General features: G+C 43.2%; 1 protein-coding gene across 1 annotated transcript; it reads right to left on the bottom strand.

Annotated features, from left to right (window-relative positions):
* Positions 1–1,032: 1,032 nt before the first annotated feature.
* LOC128750981 (C1q-related factor) lies at positions 1,033–26,164 on the bottom strand. Its single transcript, XM_053851669.1, has 2 exons — positions 25,114–26,164; positions 1,033–4,225 (listed from the first exon to the last, which is right to left on the bottom strand). Exons 1-2 carry the CDS (start codon positions 25,720–25,722, stop codon positions 4,046–4,048), a joined length of 789 nt encoding a protein of 262 aa, XP_053707644.1. The 5' UTR covers positions 25,723–26,164; the 3' UTR covers positions 1,033–4,045.
* Between the last annotated feature and the right edge of the window lie 713 nt (positions 26,165–26,877).

Here is a 26,877-nt window from a genome sequence, read left to right as displayed (position 1 = left end):
GATGAAGCAACACATGACAATAATTTGCTGTTTTTGTCAAGATTATTTTTTAATCTCGTATGAGATTATCTTCTAAAATAATCCCGAGGTCAGTGGTGGAGTTTATTTGTCCCAATAATCAGTCGAGTTGGACAAGTGTAAACGTTAAATGTGTTCATATTTTACAATCAAAAATGTTCATGAGTATGACACTGAACGGACTGCAGCCAATCCAGAAGTGAGCCTACTGAGGGTTTTGATATTCTTTGACTGGATGACAACAAAAATGTTCACTTTTAATCCCAGTAAATCTCACTCCCATCTGCCACCATTTTCCCCTAGTAGTCCGATCTGTGACCTTGACTTACATTCCGTGACCAGCATTTGTTTTCATTTCACTTTTATTTGAGGATTTTCCATTAAAAAACATCCGACTTCACCATCATTCCATCCACTTCCATGCTGCATGACTTCCAATTGGCGGCGATGTTTCTTCTTTGTCATATGAGAGTTCTTGGTCAGTGATGGGACTGAATCTTCATGTCTATTTTGAGATCTTTTCCAGATTAAAAATCTCCAAAGATTTTCAAAAACTTTGTGTATTCCCTGCTTTCATTATTGACAAAGTCTTGGTGGAAGGACAAATATATACTGAACAATGGCCACAATGTCAACATGCATTGTACAGGTTTCAGTTCAGTATTGAATTTAATATGAGGATCTTGACACATATAGATGGATGCAGTACTGTCATTGGGTTCATATTCATTGTATTTACTGACTTCCGTCCACTGGGTATTCGCATCAGAGAATCTATGGTTGTGGTTTGAGGTGAAGTCTTAGAAAACCATACTTTAGCTTTAACTGTTCTTTATTAAAAGCAACTTTTTTAGCTTTAAAATCCTTGAAATCCTTGAGAGCAACTACTACAAGTGACCCGACTGTGCGAGTCCTTCAACCCGACTTCAGACTCCAACTAAGCTTATTTGTTGCATGTGTTATTTTCCGGCAGGAATAATTCTCCAAAGACAGTTTCTTCCAAAAAATCCCATTTATTATTTAAATGTATTCAACAATTTCAAAAGATAAGGTCGACAAACGTTATAGATTTCATTTACACGCTTCTTCATGTCGTAGCTATAGAGGCTCTTCACACTACAATCTCTTCGGCTGCTGAATAAAATATTTTTCGGCAATTGGCTGGAGCACAGAGGGACTTGGAATAGAACAATGTCGCCACATGCTGTAATGTTGACAATGCTTTGTTTTCTCACACACAAACCGTCACACATACTGTCACACACCCGCGTGCAGTCATCAGAACAGTACCGTGCCACTCACCCAATCCGTCTCGAGCAAGCTGTCAGGCCGTGTTGAGTAAATATTACCATAATGCCTGCGTGTCAGTGAGAATGAGGCTAATGAAGGAATGACAGTGAAGCTCAGACACTTTAGTGTCTGATCGCCACGTACCAGTCTGTGCCAACATCACCTTTGTATCTGGTCTCGCTGGGTTTTTATCCCTAAAGTCTGGGCCTTAAGGTTTTGGTGAGCAGCGAGGGACGAGGTAACACTGTTGAAATACTTGAGTTGGACTTGAAGATGTTTCAGCTTTAGTCCAGCAGGTTCTTTTTTCAGCTGTGCACCTGTACAACTGCAACGCACTTAGAACATAGGGAGTTAGCTAAAGCCAAACTGAAGACCTGAAGTTACAGTCTTCTACCGGGAAACATTGACTTCCATAAATTAAAAAATATATATATATATATTAGTGAATTTAAAGATGAAAAAATAAGCAGCAGCAGGACCCGTGTTTTCATGCGCAGTGGCCTTGAGTTAGGATTTTTCACCGCACTTCATATAGTTGTAGCTAGAGTCCGGAAAAGCCATTTAGCAACATGTATTTTCTTATATCTACCTCTCTTCCCTCCCAGTGGTGAGATTGTTTTTCAATAATCTGACTGAAACTTATCTGTCTGACATCTCAAATCTCAGTCTGGAGTCAAGGAAATACTTTAAAATGATACCAGCGGGGCTCTGACGGCAGCAGTTTCATCGCCGCTGGTGTCTGTTGTGAGAGGCTCATGAGACTGAATCCGCTTTTGTCAACACTCCTGCTCAGGTGAATGTCGCGCTCAACTCAAACTCCCTTTTTTTTTCTGCTGTTTGTCCTATACAGCCTTTTTTTTTCCAGAGCACATTGCCCAGCAGCTAATCCTTTAATGATGCAGCAGAAGGAGACCAACAACCTCTGCAGGGTAATTCAAATCTTACATCAGCCGAGCAGGAATAAATCCATGGGCTCCTGTATCTCATCACCGTTACTTTTTGTCGCAGGCTTGTTTGCTGTTGCCGAATCAATATGAGAAGTTGTTACTCAGCTGGTGTCACATGGACAAGGTTTGGTTCTTGTTAATGTCATCATTTGATTTCACCTTTGTCCTTTATGCCGTGTTTCCAAGAAGGTTTCCGTGCAAAGGGGCTGGAAAAAGGTACCAATAGTGCGAGCAAAACCAATGGCAACAAAGCTCAACCATGGCAAAAAGGAAAAGTGCCGGTGAATAGTAAGCTAAAGAGTTTTGCGAGGTGGAAGATAGGCCACCGGGTGGCGCTAAGTTCAACCCCTGATTTTGGAAAGTCGTACGGGACACATTTCACTCCATTGTGTCAAAAGCAAAGCGGAAGGTAGACAACAGCGTCAACATTGGACCCAACGTCCGCTTATAAAATAGTCGCCATTCGACACAGTGACAGTGAGAATGTGTTGCTTGATGCACACAGAACGTTGAGCAAATATTAATCTGTGAATACATGCTGAAACTTTCAACCATGAGCCAGTTGGAACCCAAAACAAAAGTTGTGTTTTGTGTTTGTGTTTTCCATAAAAAAAACTAAGGAGTATTTTCTGTTGATGACTTGGAGTGAAACAGTGCGAGATCATTGCATCACCACATACGTCACTGCAACTCCCAAATCTGGGACACAAGAAGGGATACTAGTCGACCACCATGAAAAATATTTGGTAAGAACATGGTATTAGTCGGGCAGCTGCGGGTCCAACGGCATCATTGGCTATGTCAGTGTTTTCTTTATATGTGAGTTCTGCGCAGCCCTTACTAGTCTGCAACAGCTGAATCAGCCTCCTGGATTAAAGGTGCGACCTCTTCGAGTCCACTTGTCCGCCTTCGAACCTTTAAACTTCAGATGATGACCTGGAGAACCGAGACGACACAGACGACAATGTTTTTTTTTTGTTTTTTTTTTTTTAACCTTGCTTCACCTCACCTCTACATGAAACTAGAACATCGAGGAGACTCTACTTTTAATCTAAACAACAGCAGGACACAAGTGAGAGTGAAGAGAAAAGTGGACTCCCTCAGAACGCTACGGTGTGAGCGTACTGCTGCTTGTCACATGAACAATACGCTGCTGTAACTGGCGATGAAAGAAACTGCTGTGACTTCGGGACACTATGTTCCAGCTGTTCCACGACCAATGGCATCACAAATAAGACAGGTTTTTTTTTTCACTTGGGACAAATAGATTCTCTCTTTTTTTTATTTAATTTGTATAGAATATTATGCATGTATACAAATAAAAGCACAATCTAAGGAAAAGTTGCACACAACACCACGAGTCAGTCGAGTCCTGCACTGACGGCACTGTTGTGGAGAGAAGAGGTGAGATCATCCACAGGGGTTTTTCTTGTCGATATGTCTGCGTGATGGAGCATGGCTGAGGAGGAGAGACACTGAAGGCGGGAAGCTTCTATCGCGCCGGCATCGTGGTGAGGAACGCTGAAAAAACAGCCCGCCACCTACCTGGCGTCCCACTCCACCCACAACCCCCCGCTCAGCCCGTGTCCTCAAGAGCTTTGCATCCGGGCTCGGCTACAGAACCGGGATGTCTTGGCTGATGGATACGAAGCAGAGGTGTCCGTGATGATGGAGAGAATTAGGAAAACTAGAGAGCATCTCGGCTGTTAACACACACAAACACACACACTCCTTCTGTCCCGCTGCCATCGTCCGTCTCTCTTCCTGTCACTGTCACTGAGTGTGTGCTCTCAGTCTGCGTAGAGGATGAAGCCAGAGAAGGTGCTGTACTTGTTGTTGTTGCCTCCGTGGGCTTTGCCTCCGTCAAGTTTAATGTAGACCTCGTCCCCAGCGTCCAGGTGGAGGATGACGCTGTTGGAGGCATAGTCATAGTTCTGGTCAGCGTCTTGGGCGATGGCGCTGGCTCGGACCTGGACAGTGAGGACGAGAAAGTTGGTTAGCACTCGCTGTTCTTTTCATGAGTGTCAGGCTCATTTTAAGTGAATATGCAGTGGATTTGTTTTCAAAATGAAAACATGAATTTTCAACAATGCAGTTTACAGGATTACCCTGTAAACACTTACATTGATCCATAAACATTATTTGTGGGATGTCCAAGAAGCAAATATAGTATTTGTAAAGAGGGAATTTGTCCCTAATAAAGTCCAATAAAAACGCTCTTTAATGCTAAACCCAGCCATTTCTTCCATTAAAATAAATGTAATTGCATTTATACACTGCATTTTTACCTCCAACACAAAGCAGCTGTTTAAGCTGACACCAGCCACTGTCTCATCAAGCGTGGTGCATAAAATTTCCATTATTTTCCGGAGGTGTGGAGCAGGCAGTTGCAGAGATGAACACAGATGCAACCGACTACTTTTCATTGGGAAGATAGAGACGCCGGACGCTACCTCTGCTCAGGTGTGCAGTATCATTTAACTATATTGTATTGTGGTGAAATTGTTTGACTCAGTTTGACACATTGTTTAGTGCCCAAAATGATCTTTGCATCTAAAGGTCTGAGAGGAGTTTGGTCATTTGCGACTCATGATAGAGCTGCCTCTTGAGTTTTTGTTGTAGGCAGGTATAGAGCTTTGCTTCATGCTTGAACAACATAAGAGTTAAGGATTTCATGATGCCTTTGAAGCCTTTGTAGACCTGCTAAAGGCCCGTTCTTGCTCATTCGCCATGTCATAAACTTTGGACTCCGTGCTGCTCCCCCTGGTGGATATCTTAGTGAACAGCAATACCAACATGAAGAACGCATGGAACCATGGGAGCATCAATTCAGTAAGTAGTATTGAACTCCATCTGGATTTTTCACTTTGTCAGAAGTGGAATGATGTGTTTAAGCTTGTGTGTTGGGTTACAGCGCCACGATAGATACACAATCCTTCTAAACAACGTGGAAATGGACACTATTTTTCTCTCAGGTAAGACTTTTATTATTGTTATCGGACAACACATCCACGTTCACATCATCAATATATTATATATTATATTATATTACCATGGGAGTGAGAATGGGTTGGAAGGAAACCATTCTTTCAGTCCATTGAAACATCCATGCTTAACATTTTACACAAAAGTCTCCTTTCCCAACTTCTTTATCTTACACTACAAAGCATCTGTTTGTCATCTGAAACGTCTTTTGGTTCGATCGCAGTCACCACTAAATATGTTCATATGTGAAGATAAACCCAGATCCACCGCAGCAGGTCACTAAGTTTTAAAGGGTTGGGCTCTACTCCTGATGTGCAAATGTTGCTGCTCATGTGGCGCTCCACAGTTGTTCACGACATGTTGACTGCTTGTGGTGTTCTTTGGATTTGCTTGCAAATTGGTGACGTTCCTTTCGAAACGGTTCTTGTCAAAAGTCAGTGGGATTTTTCTTGAGTTGGTTTTTATCAGTTTGTGTCGTGTTTTTTTTTTTTAGTTTTGACGTTCTGCTGTCAACCTTTGGTGATGATGTGATAAGAGTGATGTGAATGAGATCAGCACTTTAAACAAGCTCTGGACCACAGCATCCATCGTGGAGGTAAGATGAGGGAGGTTTGCGGGACCATCCTAGATGCTCTGGAAAACTTATGTAACTCCCCAAAATGGCCCTTGCAGCGATATAAGAGTAAAACATTGCAAAAAAAAAAAGTTTCAAAGCTCGGAAAATTGGCCAGAAACACCAACACAGCCTCCTCTCTGATATGAAACATCCTGCAGCAGCCGGAGCTCAGTCAAACTTCCAGTCGTTCTGTCAAGCAGATTTATGGCTTCAATCAGCGGTCGCTCACAGAAGACCTCATGTTGAACTCTGGGACGAGAAACTCACAGAAAGACTCTAAAAAAACTCCACCACACGGCTCCCATGTGATCTTTTTTATTTTATGTTGTTGGAGGAAGGAGAAATGAGAAACAGAACTTTTTTTTCAGATGACTTAAAGGGATGACCTTCTGCCAGCAGACAGTTTTTAATATTTCCTTATAAATCCCAATACTCTATGTGGATATGGATTTTCACACAAATCAAAAGCTGCTGTGATTTATGAAATAGAGTGTTTGTAGTCGCCGTTGCCTCTGTGCCATTGCCGTGGGCATATTGTGATCATGGCACAATAATCGTGCCGATTTTGTGGTGTTAGTACGTGCAAAACTCATGAGCTGAGAATTGTTCTGCATAATTCAGAGTCCATTATTATTATTTTTACATAATAATATTATTATTATCTAACGTACATTATTGCTCCACAATAAACAATGCAATTATTTATATTAAGAGTCAGTTAGAATGGTATAAATTTGCCCCAAATAATTTTATATAAAAAAAAATAAAAAATATATAAAATATAAAATATATATTTTTTTAATATTATGCACACTGAAAGGGATGAAAATCGATACCTCAGAAGAGAAAAACTAGTAATTTAAATGATAAACTTTCATTTTCTTTCAGCCACATTAAGTGTCAAAGACAAAGCAGACATCTACGCGTGGAAGATGCCATGGCTCATCCCTACCCAACGTCTTCCTGCATAGCAAGTGTAGAAACTTCAGTGGAAGACTGAAGATCCAGACTCAGGACGGAACATGGCTGAAGCCTCATCTCTTATCTCTGTTAAACAATGCGCTGCTCTATAGATTTGATGTCTAAATCTTCACACACGTAGCTGTTACTTGGTGACGCAAGTGTGATCACAGTCTATTATTATGGCCTGGACCTCTCCTACACAGTTCTTTTAAACAGTCTCCATTTGCAGAAATGAAATATCGTGTATTTCTCCGGATGCTCTCTGCGATGATTGAGTTCCAATTACCTGCTGCTAATCTGAATATTTCCAGGGACGAGGGTCGTGTTCCGGCAGCTCTCCCGTCCTCCAGCTCATTATTTACGTACTTTATTCGACTTTTGTTTTCAGAGAGACATGAACTCTCCTTTTCATCGCGTTCAACTCGGAGAGAGTGATGGAGGGAAGTGCACCAAGGTTGACACTTTTTCTCCAGCAGTTCAATTTAGAACAAAAACTCTGCTGAGTAATTGAAAAGCGAATTCATAAGCAAACATGAGTGCTTCATTTATTATAGATAGTGTGACCATATGAGGAGCAAAACAAGCCTGTCTTCATCTTTTATGACGGGGAAATGTCTGAGATGGACGTGTGCTCACAAGATGGTTCAAGTTTAGTCGTGACTAGATCAGTGAGGTTTAGAGACCAGGTTAGGTAAGAAACAAGGCCTTTTCTGTAGTGTTTTCTGAAGCTTTTATGACTGAAGGAGGCTTTTGAGGAAACAAACGTTGCGAGAGTGTTGATGTATATGGAAGTCACCAAAGCCACTCCCCTTCCCTGAAATAGTCCCGATGCTTACAAGCTTACAACCGTTGGCAAGGACCCATTTCAGCAACCTCCACAGAACGTTTTTTCTTTCATCCCTGTCTTCCGTCTGATTCCCTTCCATCTGTTTCACTTTTTGTTTTGAACCTTACTGATCTCAGCTGGAAAGCACAACGCTGGGTTGGAGGACAAACAGCTACCCAAACAGCTCATACAGTGTGAGGAAAGTCACATGGTGAGGGACGGTGGGTGAGACATGCCTGGGTGTTTTGTAATTCTGATAAATGTGTGCGGCCACTCTGTTGGATTGATCTGCGTTGTCCTAGTGAGCGGACAGTGCTAACAAAACGAGGAGCTGCGAGGATCAAGTTCCAGTTCAGACACAGTGCACAGTTCTTCCTTGAGTCTGGTTTTTCGAAACAAATCGGAGTTCAAACAAAAATTTAGAGATTTATTGGTTTCTGATTTTGAACGAAAATCCAGAACTCGAACACCTCAGATGGAAAAAACATAACGTGCGTGGACCGATCAGCTGACCCACGACGCGCTTTGTTATTGTGTATAACGCAGCCTCTGTATGCAGACGTGTCCCGTTAGCTACATTTACTGACTGTTTTTTCTTCATACTGAGGTGTAAAACCTTTCCTGTCTCCACACTGGACCGTGGTAGAGTGTCACAGGGGAGGTGCTGGAGCGCTCACTCCAGGGTTTGATGTCCTGTTGTGGGCTGGAGCTGGGACAGGGATGAGGCGAGTCTGGGACAGAGCGTGACTTGGTTTATGACTTTGTCACAGCCAAACTGCACAGAAGCGCACATTCAGAGCTGGACACGCACCGGGCACCTCTTCGCACAAGATTTAAGAACAATGTGTGCTGAAATGCTGCTCACTCAAAGGTACAATGGACGCTACATTAACAACTATTCTGGTGGTTGAGAGATTCTCAGGTCAACCAATCAGAAGGCCCCATTTTTTTTCTGAAAGACCATTAAATTCCCATAAATGCCAGACTACAGAGAGCACCAGAATATTAGCCACACCCACTGAATTTAAGAAAGAAGTGCAGTGGTGCTGTCTGCGGCGTAAAAATGCGTCTTAAAAATGCAATAGGATCACTTCTAAACTAGTTTTGAAAACGGGGTCCAGCATCGAGACTGACTCATGAAACAAACTGGGCAATGTTCTGAACTTGAATCATCAAATCCTTGTATCTTCTATGTACATTAAAACGCTCCAAATGCGCTGTTTTCGCCTTGTCCTGACACCACAGCCGGTCTCAGCTGCTGCTTCTCGTCCTCAGTCCTCCAGGAGACTGGCTCTGTTGGTGGGGCTGCAGACGTGCGGGCGAAAAACAGCACATTTTGAATGCTTTGAAGGTCAATAAAACACCTGTGTTGTGACACCTGTAAAAATCCATATAATACCTGCGACGTATAAGCTGCAGGGTTCAGACCGCTAGAAAAAAAGTAGTGGCTTGTAGTCCAGGAATTATGGTAATACATTTTTGGGTGGTCTGCATTTAACCTGTTGGCCTCTTGCTGGTTGAGTTTCAACCGCTGTTTTAGAGGAAAAGTCTTGAAAGCTCCAGTAAAAACAGCTTCCTTGCTGTGTATCTCATTCTGTTCTTAAGACCTGTTTCAACAGTTCCCACTTTAGAAATGGTGAATTAGCAAGTGCGTCATACGCCAAGCACCGACAGATTAGTCTCAGCATTTAACCTGCACGTGTTCTGGCGGCACTTTTCTCTGAGTTCACCGCTTGAATCGACGTCTGTGGCCAAAGGCTAACGTGGCGGGTGATATTTCAAGGAGAGGAAGCCGGCGTCGCCCCGACAATGTTTTCTTATTCCGTTCAGCGTTGTTTGTCCTCTTGATTAAATCGCGCACAACTCATATCGACGTGCAAACAAAGTCTCCTGTACTGACTCCATGATGCCGTCGTCCACTGCATATTAATATGATATGATGCGCCCCGAGCTTGCAAAGTCAACACCGTCTTATTAGAAAGGTTACCGCTGCAGGTGGGTGGTGCTGACGCGGGGGGGGGGAGAGAGAGGGGGGAACGATGGGGGGGGGTGATGATGAGCTCAGGAGGATTTGTCATTCGGGTTTTTAATGAAACTTTATCACAATATTGACTGTGCGGGTGTTCACACAGAACCTGGCAACCTCTGGCAATGTCACAGATGTGTAATCTTTCTTAAATTGCTCCCCTCATTTGCTCTTTAAGAAGATAAATTTCAGACGCCGCCAATGCAAATACCACATTAGCGTCAGTGCAGACGTAATGAACGGAGTCGTGGAAGTAAACTTCCATCACTTTCCAACCCGGGTTCGTTTTTTTCTAATGTTTTATTTTGATAGCTGGGGTGATGCTTCTCAGGAGATGGATGAGGAAGCTACTGTTAGAGTAGTGAAATTTCAGGGGTAGTTTTTGTGTCTGTTTTAAAGTGAAATGCCTTTTCTTTCTCTTTCATTCTTGTTAAGTATCCGATGTTAAGTATCAATATTCTGAATTCATGACCTGTTTCCGTTTGAAGCAGTAGCATTAGAGGGAAAATAGTAACATATATTTTCACCTTGTATTATTTCGTATTTTGCGATTGATAAATTACAACAAAAAAATAATATAAATATATACAAATAATTTAATTAAACAGTTTGCTCTCCAGACAACAGGGAACCTTTGTCAGTGCATGAGTTCCTGGTCCACAGATCACACTGATGCACAAGACACGTGGCAGTTAGGATGATAACAACAACAACAAACATGGAGGAATCCTGAACAAAAGCAAACAAAAGCATCTGTTTGCTTTTGTTCAGGGATGTTTTTCACTACACAATGTTCCAGGGTTTCCACTACTCTGAATGGACTTGAAATTCTTATCGAATTGAAATTCTTAAACAAATATTTTCAAGCCATTAAAAGAGCTTTAGTTTAAATAAGGTGATATAAAAACTTGAATGTAGCCACCATCGTGATTTATTGTGCCATTGTCAAACTGATGCAAAATAAACAATAGTTTGTTGTTTAAATGTATGTATGGCTCCATCATTAGATTCAGTAATATACTAATATATAATTCATTCAAATTGAAAAATGTGGCTTCTTGTGGCAAATATTCTTCTACCATTAAACTGCGATGAATTGAGATTAATTCATCACCAACTCTCAAATTAACTAGATTTTTTTTTTATTGAATCCCACCCATAATTGTTACATTTTATTTCTACTTAAAAACCATGTAAAATAAATACTTTAGAAATCGTTTCTTCACTCAAACTAAGGTATCATATTTTTCATGTTAAATGTGTTGATCCCTTGAGTACACAACAGAGAAAGTGACAGCAGTGATCGGAGATTATTTATTGGCATCTTAAATTCACGATCAAATGTAAAACCCAAGGCCGACTGGCAACACATGACCTTGGCTCCGAAAATGTAAAGGCACGTTGACAAGACACACAAAACGTGAGGCCGCGAGCGCCGGCGCCGGCGATGTTAAATGAGGTGTCAGGCGGCGTTGACTTCCTCGTGGCTGCTCGTGCGTGTTTGCATCCATCATGTCGTCAACAAGGAGGCTCCTATTGTGTAATATTGTGCACTGAGCTCGAGCGTAATAGATAATGAGAGCGAAGAGTGCGTTGTTTGAGCTGCGAGCACAAGGCTAATCCATAATGACTGTGTTTGTGTGAGTAGAAATTCTTAAAAAAAAAAAAATCATTTATGGTGCGTCTTGACATGAGATGCCTCTCAGTGTTTAACCATATGGTCTTCACTGCATCACTCTCACGCACTGACACTAATGCTTCGACACGTTTTCAGTCACAGTCACTTTTTTTTTTTTTTTTTTTTTTGCTTTTGCAACCAGACCAGAATCTGAATCTATTATCATGTGAGTTGCGTGACATTGCCAGAGTCCCCCAGCTCTAATTTCCTCCCACAGTCCAAAAACATATGTTGGTTACTCCATAACTCTGCTAGTGTTGGGTGTTTCGACTCGCCGGCTCTTTCTCAAATCATATTTATACGCACTCAAATTACCAGGGAAACAATGTTGTGTCTATGGTTTTGTTCACATGCTCCGAAACGGACAGGTTGCTTAATAGAAAACAATAACATTCTCTGTCTCACACTGTGGACGACAGATCATGAATATTAACGGAAAACAAGGCTTTCCTTTGAAAAATTCCACTTATGCAATATTAAAGCCTTCGATTTTGACGTGTGAAATGTACTTGACAGAAAATATATATTCGGAAGGTGTGGCGAACCCTTCCTTAGTTGTGAGTGTCTCTTAGGGCCTGTGATGGACCGCTCCAGAGAGCTGCAAGGCCCAAGCATCTGAGAGACTCGGGCACTTTCGGGGGCCATTGTTGCCATTGTTGGGGGGAGGGGGGGTGCGGAGTGCGGAGCGGGTGCACATGTGACCTCAGGGAACATACTTATTTGCCATACAAGTAACATCCGACTTACAACCTGCTCAACTTACGCGACCACGGCTAGCGGATGCCAGCAGATGCTTTTTAAAAACATTTGTATTCCATGTCTGGCAACGCATACGACAGTTACGGCAGCACAGTATCCCAGCATCTCACTCTCACACAGTGATCTACCACTACAGTAGTACCTATAACCCTCGCGTCGGCTATTTTGAATGGCATTCCACTTACGTCCAATCTGACTTACGACCGCTTACCAACCGCTCAATGGACACAAATCAAACTCTATTGTGTGTTATATTTTATATATAAGACATCTAGCTCACTAAGAATGTTGTGAATATTATAGTTGTACCATAAACTGTATCATATTGAAGGCATTCAGTAACTACTCAAATATTGACTGTATTGCGATGCGTTGATATTTCAAGTCATTGATCCAGGATATTTTGATTCATTCGTGCCATCCTCCAGAACACTCCCGACTCCCCGTCATTCGTAAAAGTTCTGCTTAAACTTTGTCCAAGTGCTGGAGATGCTGAAAGCGACGCCTCGGCGGGACAATAATCTCACAAGAGTGTTGGTCGGAGTGACAATGACACGTCTTGTGGCGGCGGCTGACGGGGATTTGTTGACTTGATGCTGAGCCTCCATTTTGGGATCAACAGTCTATTGGTCCTCCTTAAATCAAAGTGTACTGCCATCTAATTGTGTTTGAACATCCCAGCCGTGAACTGCATGCTTAATAGCAGCTTAGATCGCTTGCCACCGCTCTTGATCCTGGTCCAACATTCCTCCGCACACACACACACACACACATTCACCCTCTCGCAGACACTCTCTGCAATTTAACTCGGATAATGGCAGGAACTATGAGAGAACGCCAGTGTCAGATTTCATCCAGCCTCCCATGTGTTACAGGTTTATTTATCCAAGTAAAAACATGATAAGAGGAATGAAATGGTAACAAGAGATTTGCCATCTGTCAGCGACGAAAAGGGCCTCCTGAATTAATTTCACCAGCTGTCCTCTTCATACCTGCTCGGAAACAGCATGCATTATTTCAGCTTGTCTCTGCTCTTCTTACAGTAAAATGCTGCAGGTTTATATCTGTAGTCATCGTAAATACTGATCACTTCGACTGTGGAAGCGGAGGAGCAAAGCAGAAAACTGTTATTTGCACCAGTTCAACACCCCTGCTCTGCTCTCGGAGGTGAGAAATCTGCATTCGGCCAAGGGCTTCTTCAGCACTCTTCCTTGTGTTTCAGTTAAAGTAAGTGTTAGCGCCCAAAGAATCGTGTTGTACTTGCGTTCAGTCTTGGCCATCGTGTCAAACTCAGGCTTACTTTGTAGCCTATAAATACCAACATCTGCATTCACTTTTTCGAAAAGAACATGTGTTGAATGAAAAGAAAAATCCCCAAGGACACAAGTTGTTGAGAACAGTTTTTACATTTCTGACCATCATGGTGTCTGCTCATTACATAACTTATTTATTTACTTTGCTTCATGTTTGCTCAGTATTATAGCTTAAAATACACTTCAAAATGTGTTCCTTGTGGAAAAACGTGTTGCTAAGATAATATCCGTTCTGTTCTATTGCAGTATTCCGGTCTAAATTCCATAAAGCAGGGATGCCACACTCGGTGATGCAGGGTCAGAACTAATGTTCAGTGACAAAAGTTTTATTCAAAGTAGTGCTGAGTACATATAAAGCATAGATAATGTGTAGCTATGGACGGCACTAAACTCAGTTCTGTCCACTTTTATTCCTATCGCAACCCAGATTCACAACACATCAGGGTGTTAATAAGTATATAAAGAAGGAAAACATGGAGTGCGAAGGCTCAACCTTAAGTGCCTGGAAGTGATAAATATCTGCGACAACCATGACAACTGAAAATACTGCATAACAAACCCCCTGTTTCCATCTCTATTCCGTATGTGCTGATACCCTCATCTTGTTTTTTCATTCGGATTAGTTGTTCAAGTCCAAAGTTTATACATCAGACAGTGCCATCTGGTGACACTGTTTCATGAAACCTCATCTTCTCTTCAATACTGTTTCATGGAACCTCATATACTATTTAATACTGCTTCATGAAACCTCATCTTCTCTTCAATACTGTTTCATGAAACCTCATCTACTATTTAATACTGCTTCATGAAACGTCATCTTCTCTTCAATACTGTTTCATGGAACCTCATCTACTATTTAATACTGCTTCATGAAACCTCATCTTCTCTTCAATACTGTTTCATGGAACCTCATCTACTATTTAATACTGCTTCATGAAACCTCATCTTCTCTTCATCTACTATTTAATACTGCATCATGAAACCTCATCTTCTCTTCAATACTGTTTCATGGAACCTCTACTATCCATCACTAGTGTAACTGTAACTGTACCTGGCATTGTCTGTCTCCATTTTCAACAGTGGTTCGCCCACAACTGAGTTCCCTTTAAAGCACAAGAAGCACTTTTTTCTTCGTGAAGCTTTCTTTTTTTCATCAAACCACCATCTATTGGCAAGGACCAACATTAAGTGGACTGTTTTGAGTCCAGTGTTGATGCAGGAGTCAGCCTCCGACGTTGCATGTTGAGGCCAAATGGAGTCAAATGTTTCCCCTCCCTGTCACTTTCATCCAACATTCTCTCATTGTATCTTGCATGTTTTTCTCACAAAAGCGTTTCCACATTCTTTGAGTGATTTCAGACGCGGCAAAAGACTTCATATTTTGCTCTTGCAAAGAATCTCCAGTCTTTAGAACTTGGTTCCAAACATAAAACACTTCGAAAGCGACTCCTGATCCTCACTTACAGAAGAAGTCGGAGGAAAGAGGCTTCAACTTTGACCTGCAATCCAGCCACGGCTTTCTTCTGCGGGGCTGTCTCATCACGCTCACTTAATGACTTAGATACGCCGCCGTCTGCCTCCTGCCCCAACAGCAAAAGCCTCAACCGGTGCTCTCAGCGTCCTCGGAAGAGAGAAAAAAAAGACTCAACAGAGTGCTTCCTATTAACCCTGCAGCGGCGCACGGCAACTTTTCCTCTTTTATGAACCTGAGCGATTTCTTTCAAAGTGTTGCGTGAACGTCTTGCGTGTGTTTCTCATGGTTAAACTGACAGTCACATCTCAGACAGCGAGTCACTGGAAGCCATTGACTTGCTGCTTCCCACTGTAGAGCAAGTGGATAATTGTGGGTATCACCGAGGAGTGAAATCGGGGGACGGTGAAATGTCAGGGGCGTGGGGAGCGACAGCGAGAGATGTTTGCATAAGAGGACCGGGGGCACTTGTCTCCCTCCCGTATGGCTCTCATTATAATGAAGAAGCTGTGTGAGTCAACACTATAGCATACTTGACTCAGCCGTCCGCAGGAGACCATCCATAAACTATTAATAACTGTGTGTTTTTGGTCTCATGGTACATGTGAGATATCAGTCGCTGCCAGTGCCGGAGCGTGAACGCCGCCAAGAGCTGGTAGATATCAGTTGAGACAGATTTGAGACTTACTACAGATGAGCCGTGGGCAGCCAGTTTGGAAACTTCACCAATAGATAGATAGATTTTTTACCCCCCCGCTTCCCGTCCTGCGCTCGCAGATGACAGCTCGATGTCATCCTGACATTTCCAGTCTGTGTGGTATTTCCTAACAACACGGGCCAATCTTCATTTCATAGCCTTCGCACCTAATTAGGCCGGTTCTAATGTTCCAGTCGGCGGAGTGTCAAATCCAATGTCCAATTACAGCGCCGACCAAGGCCAAAGGTCCGCCTCCACCGGCGGATTATAGAGGACGGGCCTCCAGAACCAGAAATGCGTTTGTCAGAAAATAAGGAGGAGATGTGGATGCAGATGAGCAGAGGCGCCCGTGACTGACACTGGAGGCAGAGAGGTCTGAGGAGGCTCTTTAAAGCCGACACACACAGAGTGGCTCTGTGTGTGTCGGCTGGGAGGGCAGAGACACACACACAGAGAGCTCTCAGTGCTGCGAGCAGCACGCAATAACATTAGCAGAATATTAACATACGCTGATGCTGACGGACGGGGTCAATGCTGCCTTCACCTTTGCTTTTCAAAACATATTTTCCTCATCGCTTAAAAAACAAACCGCTTTTGAATATTGATGTCTGTTGCAGAAAAGTGTCTCAAGTGATGTCACTCTTTTATATTGATCTGATTTAAAGCGTAAAGCATCATCAACACAAAGGTAACTTTATTAGTTACTCATTTCTTGGCGGGCAAAGCTAATACTCCTCTGTCTGAGGAAGTATTAAGGTGCTAGAAAACAATGTCTGCAGAGCAGTTGATAAACAAAAGAGCCACACTGTGCAGCATCTGCATTCACTGCAGTCTAAGCAGTTGTGAATAGCGTTTAGCCTCTAGCAGACACATGGTTTTTTACAGACTGGGGTGTTGTCCAGGAAGGGGGCGCTAACAGACGGGAGGCTGAATGTATGAAACTGGGTCATTTTCTGGGTCCCATTACAATGAATGGGAAAAGAAATAGTGCGTTCCAAGCCTTAAAATAGTCTTTTGTAGGAGTGAATGTAGAGTGTCTGCTGCATGTGTGCTGTTCCTCTATGTGTGTGGCCGCTGCATGTGGGAGGGGTTGCCGAGTGAGTGACGTCTCTCCAGAAGTGAAGAGGTGCCCGGTGCGTGTCCAGCTCTGAATGTGCGCTTCTGTGCAGTTTGGCTGTGACAAAGTCATAAACCAAGTCACGCTCTGTCCCAGACTCGCCTCATCCCTGTCCCAGCTCCAGCCCACAACAGGACATCAAACCCTGGAGTGAGCGCTCCAGCACCTCCCCTGTGACACTCTACCACGGTCCAGTGCGGAGACAGGACAGGTTTAAGCCACAAGGTGGCGGCCCTTAAGGTTTTCGATCTCAATCAACCCATCCTCACTCCCATGGCGTCATATACTGGACTTTTGCGTACTACACTGACAAAAAAGGCAGCCTTCACATTGGACTAAAAGAACATTTTCCTTCCATAGCATTTCAGGCAGGTCGGTGCAAATCGTGCTTTATGCGGGGCTGCATGGCGCATCGCTCTCTTCAATGAAGTATACTGGATGTCTGTCGAAAAAATGGAGCGCCATCCCATGGATTACCATTACCCCAACCAACGTCTTTTTCTCATGTGTTGTGCTGTCAAGGCGTCAACATACGACGCTGAAAGCTGTTTTATCGTCACTATCGGACGCAAAACTTTCTCAACGTCAATATATGACACCATGGGAGTGTGGATGAGTTGATGTTATATGTCGCTTGGTTTACGTCATGCCTCGTGATCCTGAGCTTGACTCACAGTGGCAACAACTTTGGCATCACAAGAAAGGAAACGGTGAGAGCTTATTACCCCCACTCATCCTCATAACCCGACCGTCCTTTGTGAACATCAAGAAATGGAGCCAGAAGGGAAACATTTGGTTCATTTGAAATGCCTTTAGATCAACATGTGGAAAGCTGAGTCCTGCTTCAACACTGGATCTCGCAACACAGTCTCAATCCCAGAGCGTCAAATAGTGATTTTAAGGTGGACTTCCGCATTCCAGAGCGAAGTGGAAATGAGCCTTCCGCATTCCATGTTGCATGACATTCTAGCTTTTGCTGTTATAACTGTTATGTGTCTGTGGTTGCCAGTCTATTAGATCTGAACCCTCCAAGACCTGTCCTGAGCCTGGGCCACTGAAAAATTTACCTGTTCCAAAACCTTCTGCAGCCAGATTCAAGGTCATCTTTGGTTCCCCAAGGTCATCCTTGGTTGACTTTTCAATGTTCATGTTGTCAACAACCCACCAAGCTCGTGTCATGTCTGACTCGTGTATTTCCAAGCCTCCTTTCCTGAACAGGCATGTGTGTGACAGGACTCCTGCCCTCTTGACGCCTCTTCCAGCGATAAACACACCGTCAGATAAACCGTCAAATAAAAATGCAGCTGCTTGTATCACTCATCAAACCCCATTTATTGTTAGTCTCCTTCGAATCCAGCGACAGTTGGCAACAATCCAGTGGAACCTCGACCCCTTTTTCATGGTCAGTGTCAAGCAGAGACGGCTACAAGGAAAACCCCATTCACACACAAAAGTAAACAAATAAGACACAAATACAGCCATGCAAAAGATGTATAGCGAAAGTGATGTGTTACTGAAGCTTCATTTGCTAAGAGTAGGTGGCGCTATTCATTTAAAATGAGTCCCAGTTTCATAAACATAGTTATTCAATGCCCAAGCTACGTAGTCAGAGAGTGCCATCTAGTGGACTATGAAAGTGAAAGTGACTGTTTCATGAAGCCTCATCAAACCATCACTATCTTCTACTCCATAATTCTTTAACTAGGAAACAGAAATCCCTTTTTATTTGCTGACGTATTACACTTCCGCACTCTCCCCTGTAGGTTTCGCATTGCATTGCAATGGTGTTGATGGGTCGATGAGGTTTCATGAAACAGTGTCAGATATTTTCAGAGACAAATAGATGCCATCGTCTTCAGTACATGTCATGAACAACCATTTCAATGAAACCTCACGTCATTTTTAAACCAGAGCGCCACCTACTGAGCTCTGAAAAGTTGGAAACAGTTTCATGAAGCCTCATGAAGCCCCAACACTACATTTTTAACTGTATTCTGAATATAGTAATCGAATGTTGTAGACTTATATTTCCAGATCCAGTACTGGTGGCTGAAATTTCTATTTTAATTCAATGTCATGAATGAAATACTTTCTTAGTTTCCTTTCTTTATTTCACCCCGGATCTGACATAATGAGCAAGACACCGCGGCTGTGACTTCTTCACGTCCTCTTCACTGAACCGTGCTACTTCCTCTTTGACACTTTTTCACTGGAGACTTTAATAAACACAGCAGCGGAGTGTCGTCCAGATGGCTGCGTGCATATGTTAAGTGGAGGACCGACCCTCCATCCTTCACTTCTGAAAGACGAGTCAGGTACACCAGGAAGCTCCTCAGAGGTCCACTTCATGTGGATTAAGGGGGAACGTCACAGCGTAACGTGAGCGGGTGCAGAAGAGGATCGACGGTTTAAAATCGGCCTCGGCTTCCTGAGTTTTGCCGTCTACAAGGAAAGTTTCCGCTCACCAAGAAAGGTGAGCTGCTGTCGACCCGGGACAGAGGAGAGATGAAGGACAGCGCTCAGTTGGGGCAGGTTGAGGCAGCGGGTTTGGCGAGGTGGGGTGCGAGGGTAAGCATGCGTGTATATGTGCACGTCAGCATGTGTGAGCGCGTGCAGTAATGGCTGGGGAAGAGCCACGTGCACGGAGGACGTTGAAGCTTATTAAAGGCGGAGACAGTGATTATTCACCATGGTCCTCTGGAGAGACTGACGCTCAAGTCACTGCTTTTAATTAACTCTGAGAAGCTTTTGGTGGATTCATAACGATATAAAAAAAAAAAAAAAAAAGGAGCGATGTGGAGTCACATCCTGGATCCGGATCAAGCTTTTTAGAGACAATTAAACAGACCTGTAGACACAGTAGAAACAACGGGGACCTTTTTCTTTCGGCTTCCAGTTGTTGTCAGAGCTGACGGCGTTTTTTTGTTGGGTTTTTTTTTTTTTAAGTTGAAGAATATTCCTGAATAAAGCGGCTTTTGGGAGTAATTTGGGAAGGTAGAGTCAGTGCGGAAGGCAGAGGAGCATGAGGGCAAACAGAGCAGATACATTCAAGCTCAGGACAGCAAGAGGACAACGGAATGTTAGCGCATTAACATAAGAACAACTCTTATTCAATGTTTTTATTTGTATTATTTTTAAATATTTATTTTAGTTAATGTGCATTTCAAACCAAGTACAATTTCAGTCCATTGTTTTTAAAATATTGTGTTTTTTAATAAACAATCTATGTAATAACATCCAGAAAAAATCCCGTTCATTAGAAAAACAATGCAGCAAAAATATATTACTTAATAGATTTATTTATTTATTTATTTAATGTTTTTATTTGTATTATCTTTAAATATTTATTTTTAATTAAGGTGCATTTCAAACCAAGTAAAATTTAGTCCATTGTTTTTGAAATATTCTCTTTTTTAATATACAATCTATGTAATAACATCCAGAAAAAATCCCGTTCATTAGAAAAACAATGCAGCAAAAAATATATTACTTAATAGATTTTTTAAAATTTATTTATTTAATGTTTTTATTTGTATTATTTTTTTATATTTATTTTAGTTAATGTGCATTTCAAACCCACTACAATTTCAGTCCATTGTTTTTAAAAAAAATTCTCTTTTTTAACAAATAAGCTGTGTAATAACATCCAGAAAAAAATCACTAAAAATTAGAAAAACAATGCATCAAAATATATTACTTAATACATCACCACCAATAAAAAGATGAATCACATCTGAACTGAGAACCTGACACTTATATGTCTATTTATATATTCTATTTTATATTTCGCATATTGCAGTTTTAATGCTTTTTTTTTATTTATTTTTATTTTTCTCAGTACTTTATTTTATTTTGTATGTATGTACATATTTTTTTTGCATTGCTTTTTTGTGACTTTTTCCACTGTGGGATAAACAAAGGCAATTGTATCGTGCCGTGTCACCGCGTATTGTATCGTATTGCATTGTATTGTGTCGCTGCCTATCATACCATACCGTACTGTACTGCGCTGCACTGTATTGTACTGTACTGAACTGCATCGCATCGCATGACAGTGTATAGTATTGTAGTGTATCGTATCGTAAATTAATTATATGGCTAAAATCTAGATGGTATAATCATAAGCACACACATAGCGATATATAAAATACAATTGACATGCTTTCACACCTACACGCGTCTTGCCATTGCAACAGAAGATAGTCAACACCTCTGTTTTGTCGCCGCTTGTTTAATACCGTTCCCGAAAAAAGCAGCGTTTTCTTGGACGATTAAAGTATGTTGTTGACCATCATTTTGTTTTTTGCACTGTTCAAGTGAAGTATAAAGCTCGCACCAAGAAATTGGTTTGGCACGTGGCCCCAGGAGCCTTGGCTACCGGCCGACACCATTTTCCTCTCTAGGCTTCGAACCTATGGAGTCCATTCCACCCTCTGACAGAAGAAACTGGAGTGCAGACAGCCAGCAGCCTACTTCTCTGGCATGTCTCTATTCTGTTCTACAGAATTCAGAGCACTCACACTTTTAATTCAAATGCCTCCTGAACGCTTCGGCTGTAAATAAGGAGCCACAATCTCTCTGTCAAATATGGACAGAAATGTTTACAAAATATTGACTTTGTTCTTCTTTTAATATTCATATACTCAGCGCTGTGTTGCCACTGACTAATGGCCACGCTGCTCTGCTCTATTTTGGGTGGACGTCAGAGTCAAATCGCACACGGCATTATCCCTAAATAATTATACAGTGCATCTGCATTTGAAATTCCTCTCTACATGCAAGAAAACACTGTGAAGAACTGAGAGAACGTCAGCTTGGATTATGGTCAAACGCCACACTGCTTGTAAGTGGCCCAGAAAAAAACCCTTGCAAAACCTGCTGTAATGTTTTATATATATATATATATATATATATATATATATATATATATATATATATATATATATATATATATATATATATATCTTGTCTTTCAATACTGACTTTTTGAAGTGAAACATATAGATATAAACATATATATGTGTATATATATATATATATATATATATATATATATAGATGTTTCACTTCAAAAAGTCAATATTGAAAGACAAGAGTTTGAGATTAAACATTGAATTTTGTCGGAAGTCTAGGTTCTTATGATCCATCAAGCAGATGGAACAACAACAAACATTCTCTTCTGTCGCCCGTCCCATGATCCATTGGTAGTCAATTGGTCTATCATGTTGAGAGATGTTGAGCACCTGCCTGAAGCCCCAGCCCCTGTGGGAGGGTCACCTGGGAACTGTCCTGGGATTATTCCGTCAAAGTGAAAGTGTAAAACCAGCGGGCCCAAATGTTGGAGGAGCCCCGGTAGAAGCACATGCTGAGGCGAAGCAGCACTGCAGGGCCTGGAAACACTTGGCACAGATGATAAAATAGGGGTATTGTCTGCAGCTCCCCGGCCTCCCTCGTCCCAACTCACACCGCAGCTTTATGCAGCCTTAATGAGCTGAGAAAAGCACCGGTGTGGCTGTGGGGGCGTCAGCCGGACTCGGGGTACTCCATCAATGATGGAGCGTAAAGTTGCTCCAACATTTATAACCATTCAGAACCAAAGCTCAGGGGCCTTTTACATGGCTGGTCACACGCTTGTGTGTAAGCTGGTAGAGGACAGAGAGTGTCACGCCGAGAGAAACACTTACCGCTTTATTAAGGTGATGCGGGTCTCTGGAGATGAGCGGCGGGTGCGTCTAACTTAAGTACCCCGCCCCGCCCCCCCGCTCCCTCCTCTGGGGAGCCAAATGAAGCGGGAACAGAAGGCGTTTTATTGAAACATATGTTCATCTTAGCCTATTATATATCAATGCTTTTACGCCCACCCATAAACATTACTGGAGAGTGAGACATCATACACAGACAGCAGTCGCTGTCGTCTTTTTTTGGCTGAACTAGATGAGGGCGAATGCATTGACCTGTGCCTGCCTCCCTCAGGGTCTCTCCACCGAGTCATGCTCTGTGTTTCACTCCTGCTCTTACGTAGTAACGCTGCATATTCATCTGCCTGGCTAATTTAGATCATCGACTCGGGGAAATTCATCTGTGATATTGAACTGATGATGTGAGCTGAGGCAGCTCGACTTAGCAATTCTGCACCGCCTCCTCTGGACTCTACCTTTCTCAGATGGGTTACTCACCACCAGAGATAGCACAACGTGTTTTTGTCCATGTCTTGTTTAAGAATGTGTTTGCCTTGAGTCAGAATGTCTGACCTCAAAATGTACCTAAGCAAAGGTAGCATTATTATTTCTAATGATGATGATGAATATTTTAATGGTTGTATCATGATGCAATAATGCTGTTTTTCTTTTTGGAAATTATTTCATTTTCATATTTATTTATATTTATATTTAATTATATATTTTTTTAAATTACCATAGTGTGTTGTATATATATTCTGAAGACACAGTTGGTTTTATCAGAGCTCTGCATGTAAAAAATATTTTGCATGTAATATTGCTCAATATGCAATATTTTTTTTGCATTTTTATGTTGCAATTACCCATTTATTAAAGCCTAAGACATTGGTGTTTCCCCACACACTCCCTTTTCAAAGTGCAAATGCACAGTGCACACAAAATGTTGTAGTTAGGAAAATATAGTTGTAGAAATAGAAAAATGTCGAAATACAGTTTAGTTTAACAGATAGTTTTTGTGTGCCCCTTGTTAACACTCAAGATAACATGCTGACTAAATAGACTGACGCTGTTGCTGTGTCGCCGGGGTATGATGGACTCACTGTGTACCTGAAATTATTCATCTAAATATGAAATGTTGAGCCATAGAGGAACCTTTTAACAGACCATAACCTCCACACTTTCATTGAGGGGTAGAGTAAAGCTACCCAGGGCTAAGAGGTGAATCAATCTCATGTCAGACCAGAACATGAAGCAGCTGTTTTCCCTGGTGGCCACGTGTGACACATCAGCGCTTTTGTTTCAGTTTGTGAATATTGTGTTGAAACACACGAGGGTATTGAGGTTTCTTATGTATGAGGTGTGTGATTTGAGCGAAAACCTTGGTTCACATATGTGTCGGTGGACCGGGTTGTGACGTTCCTGTTGAGCCTGAACTCAACAAAAACTGTATAGTTGTCAACAACTTTTTGAACAGGACAATGTAAAGTCATTTGATCATCATGTGTCGAGCACCATACAGGCGCACACCACAAAACATGGGGCTTTATGGTCATTTTACCATCATTATGTATTTCTTTTTCAAAATTCACTTCAGAGGTTTTATTTTTCCTCCGTTCAACCCAAGTCCATCCAGTCAAATTGACTTAAATCTAGTGTATTATTGATATCATGTTATTGAAGGGCTCTGTATTTCTGAAAGGAAAGAAGCAGAGACTTCCATTAAACTTTGAATAAAACATCTGTATGACCCATCACTGGTAGTGATCTTGGATTTCAGATGTCAGGACGCTCTATTTAGCGCACTGTAATACATAAAAAGAAAGCGGGGAAATATGAACGTTATGTATTTTAGTGCGTTTTTGTGACGATCCCAGAACTTTCCTTTTGTGTGGGTTCACCTTAAATAACTCACATCGATCCCTGAATGCGCCATAAATGATTTTTTTTCCAGTAATTCCTTTGCGTATTTAAACCTGGATGAAAGTCAGACAAAATGGGAGGCGGCTTTCTTTTCTCAGTCAACTGGGGAACACGTTTTTTGGAGGCACTTTTTTTTATCAGATACGCGATCTGACAGATGATCGGAAGCAGCAAACTGCGCGGCCAACATTACCGACCTGAGAGGACCCTCCAGGGATCACAATAACATTACAGCCGCATTAAAATGATGCATCAAACACGCCCGAAATAGATCTCACCGAAGTTCAAATGCGTTTACAACGACAGCGCAGACGGACGGAAGAACCGCGGCGGAGCCGATCCATAAAGTGCGATGTGAATTTGTCAAGTTACACCCACTTATTTCACTCCTACTGCGCAGGTGCTCATCATTTTTAATGTGATTTTATCATTAAAACGGGCGGATAATAAACCTAACAATAGCAGTGACCCTGGATTTGCCGCCGTTTCTGCGCTTTTACGCGCGAGTCTATAGGAAATGAACGTGAAAACTCGTCGCGATGATCGTCAAGGTATGGCGCTTTGTTTCCACAGAAGCGCGAGGCAGTTGGTCCCGAATTGTGTCCGGGTTCTGGGCAGCTCCGAGTGAGCGCAGAGCTCGCTTCTCTGGAGGCGCGCGCTGAGCCGCAGCTGAGAGCTCCGGGCTCCGCGGCGGCACCAGATGCGCTCCCCCAACTTGACAATGCCACTTTTCAATTCGACTTCCGCGGAAGGTTGCGACCCGACGTTAAAGTTGTTGTCAAACTCTTGGAAAAGTTTGGAGCGCCTACCTGACCGTTTTTACAAAGGTCTGCCCACATGCTGGTGCCGTCGCCTCCTCGCATCAGCACGTGGTAGATGAAGAAATAAGTGCCCGGTATGCTGCAGATGAACTTGCCCGAGATGCCGTCGTAGTTGTTTCCCAGGTTTGTGACCACGTCGTCAAACTTGAGGATCTCGTAGCCTTCGTGGGGGTTTTTAAGCCCCGCATAGAAGGCCACCCGCGGCACTGTGCTGTAGGTGGCCGTGCTGATAGCTCCGCTGCCACCAAGTCCCAAAACCCCAGTCCTTCCCTGATCCCCTCTGTCACCAGGAGGCCCCATTGGTCCAGGTGGCCCCGGCTCTCCAGGTGGTCCAGGTGGTCCTGGTTTCCCGGGCCTCCCAGGTTTCCCCTGCGGGCCTTGAAGTAGAGTGGAAGGAGGAAGAACGTTGCTGTGGTCGCTGAGCGCCTCTGCTTCAGCCAGTAGACCAGTGGAGGTGGTGCTGCTGGCCGGGGTCCCTTTGTTCAGGTAGGGGTCACACACCATACGACAGGTGCCCAGCATCTCATAGTGGCTGGCGTCTGTACCCACGGAGCTGACGAGCACTGGGATGAGGACCACTAAGACCAGGACCAGCATAACCCCCACGGCAGCCGCCACCAGGGTCTTCCTCCCGATGCTGAGTCGGGGAAGGGGCTGCGCTGCCAGCGTGGGTCTCCCGGGGGCGGAAATGGTGACTGGTTGGTGTGGGGAGCCTGTCACCGAGGAAAGGGATCCAGAGATCCTGAGAAGAGTTGCAGGAGGAGCGGCGAGTGCGTGAGGGTGAGACCCACATACACTTGATACTCCGCGCGGCTCCGCTCTGGAGTAGACGAGCAGTCACTCACACCCAGTCAAAGAGTCCAAACAGAGAGGAGGAGACATCCGGCACTACTTACAAACACAATCTGACTTGTGAGAAGAAAGATGCCGAGCCCAGAGGAGAGAGTGAGAGACAGAGAGAGAGAGAGAGAGAGAGAGGGAGGGAGTGGGTGAGTGCAAGAGCTGTGCATGTGTTGAGTTTGTGTTGCTGGTTTCTCAGGCTTGGCTTTTTATACAGCAGTAGAAGTAGAAACCCTCCTCCCCTCCCTCCCTGCCTCCCGCTCCCCTGTCGAGTGAGAGGTTGGTGTGGTCACATCCTCGCCTCTCTCGCTGCGACTCACTCCGAGGACGGACTCAACATTTCTCTTGGAAGACCCCCTTGACCCTCCCCCTCTCAAACCCCCCCTCCACGTTGCATGCACCCCCCCCCCCCCCCCCCCCCCCCCCCATCCCTGCCAGCGCCTCACTTTTAATGCTGTTTTCCCACTGCCTTTTCGTCTTGTCTCGCTCATCAGCATCCAGCCTCTAAAAATAAAGCTGGAGCCGTGGAAAGACATTCTTCTTATTTTTTTTTTTTCTCTCCTCCGTCTTTTCCTGGAGGTGGGTTCTAGAGAGTCATGCATATTTGTGCACTGACACACTCAAGTCTGCACATTTGCCAATATAGGCTCGCACTTTCTTGAAGAAAAAAGGCGCTAATGACAAAAGTCTGTGCCAGGATTTGACTCCAACTGTATGTTAAAAGTGAATCGACACCTCCTAACTTTTTTGGGACCATCCGTCCTGCAGTGCCGGCGCGCAACGACAGCTATACTCCAGTGGGACGCTCCACATTGATGTGCTTCTTCTCTGATTTTATTCTCCCTCCTGGCTTGTTTTTCCTCGTGTCAATAACCCCGTGAATGAGCTGACACCATTTCTTATCGCTGCCTT

This window comes from Synchiropus splendidus, chromosome 19 (assembly GCF_027744825.2).
Source record: "Synchiropus splendidus isolate RoL2022-P1 chromosome 19, RoL_Sspl_1.0, whole genome shotgun sequence".
NCBI lineage: Eukaryota > Metazoa > Chordata > Actinopteri > Syngnathiformes > Callionymidae > Synchiropus > Synchiropus splendidus.
The sequence above is the reverse complement of the archived record's forward strand: the minus strand, read 5'-3'. Positions and strand labels throughout refer to the sequence as shown.

What these genes read in the sequence shown, in the direction of transcription:
- LOC128750981 (XM_053851669.1), bottom strand. Translation starts at nt 25,722, where the DNA reads ATGCTGGTCCTGGTCTTAGTGGTCCTCATCCCAGTGCTCGTCAGCTCC. An exon ending in ACCTTTGTAAAAACGGTCAG is followed by an intron (nt 4,226 to 25,113) that starts GTAGGCGCTCCA and finishes CTCACTGTCCAG; the next exon opens with GTCCGAGCCAGCGCCATCGC.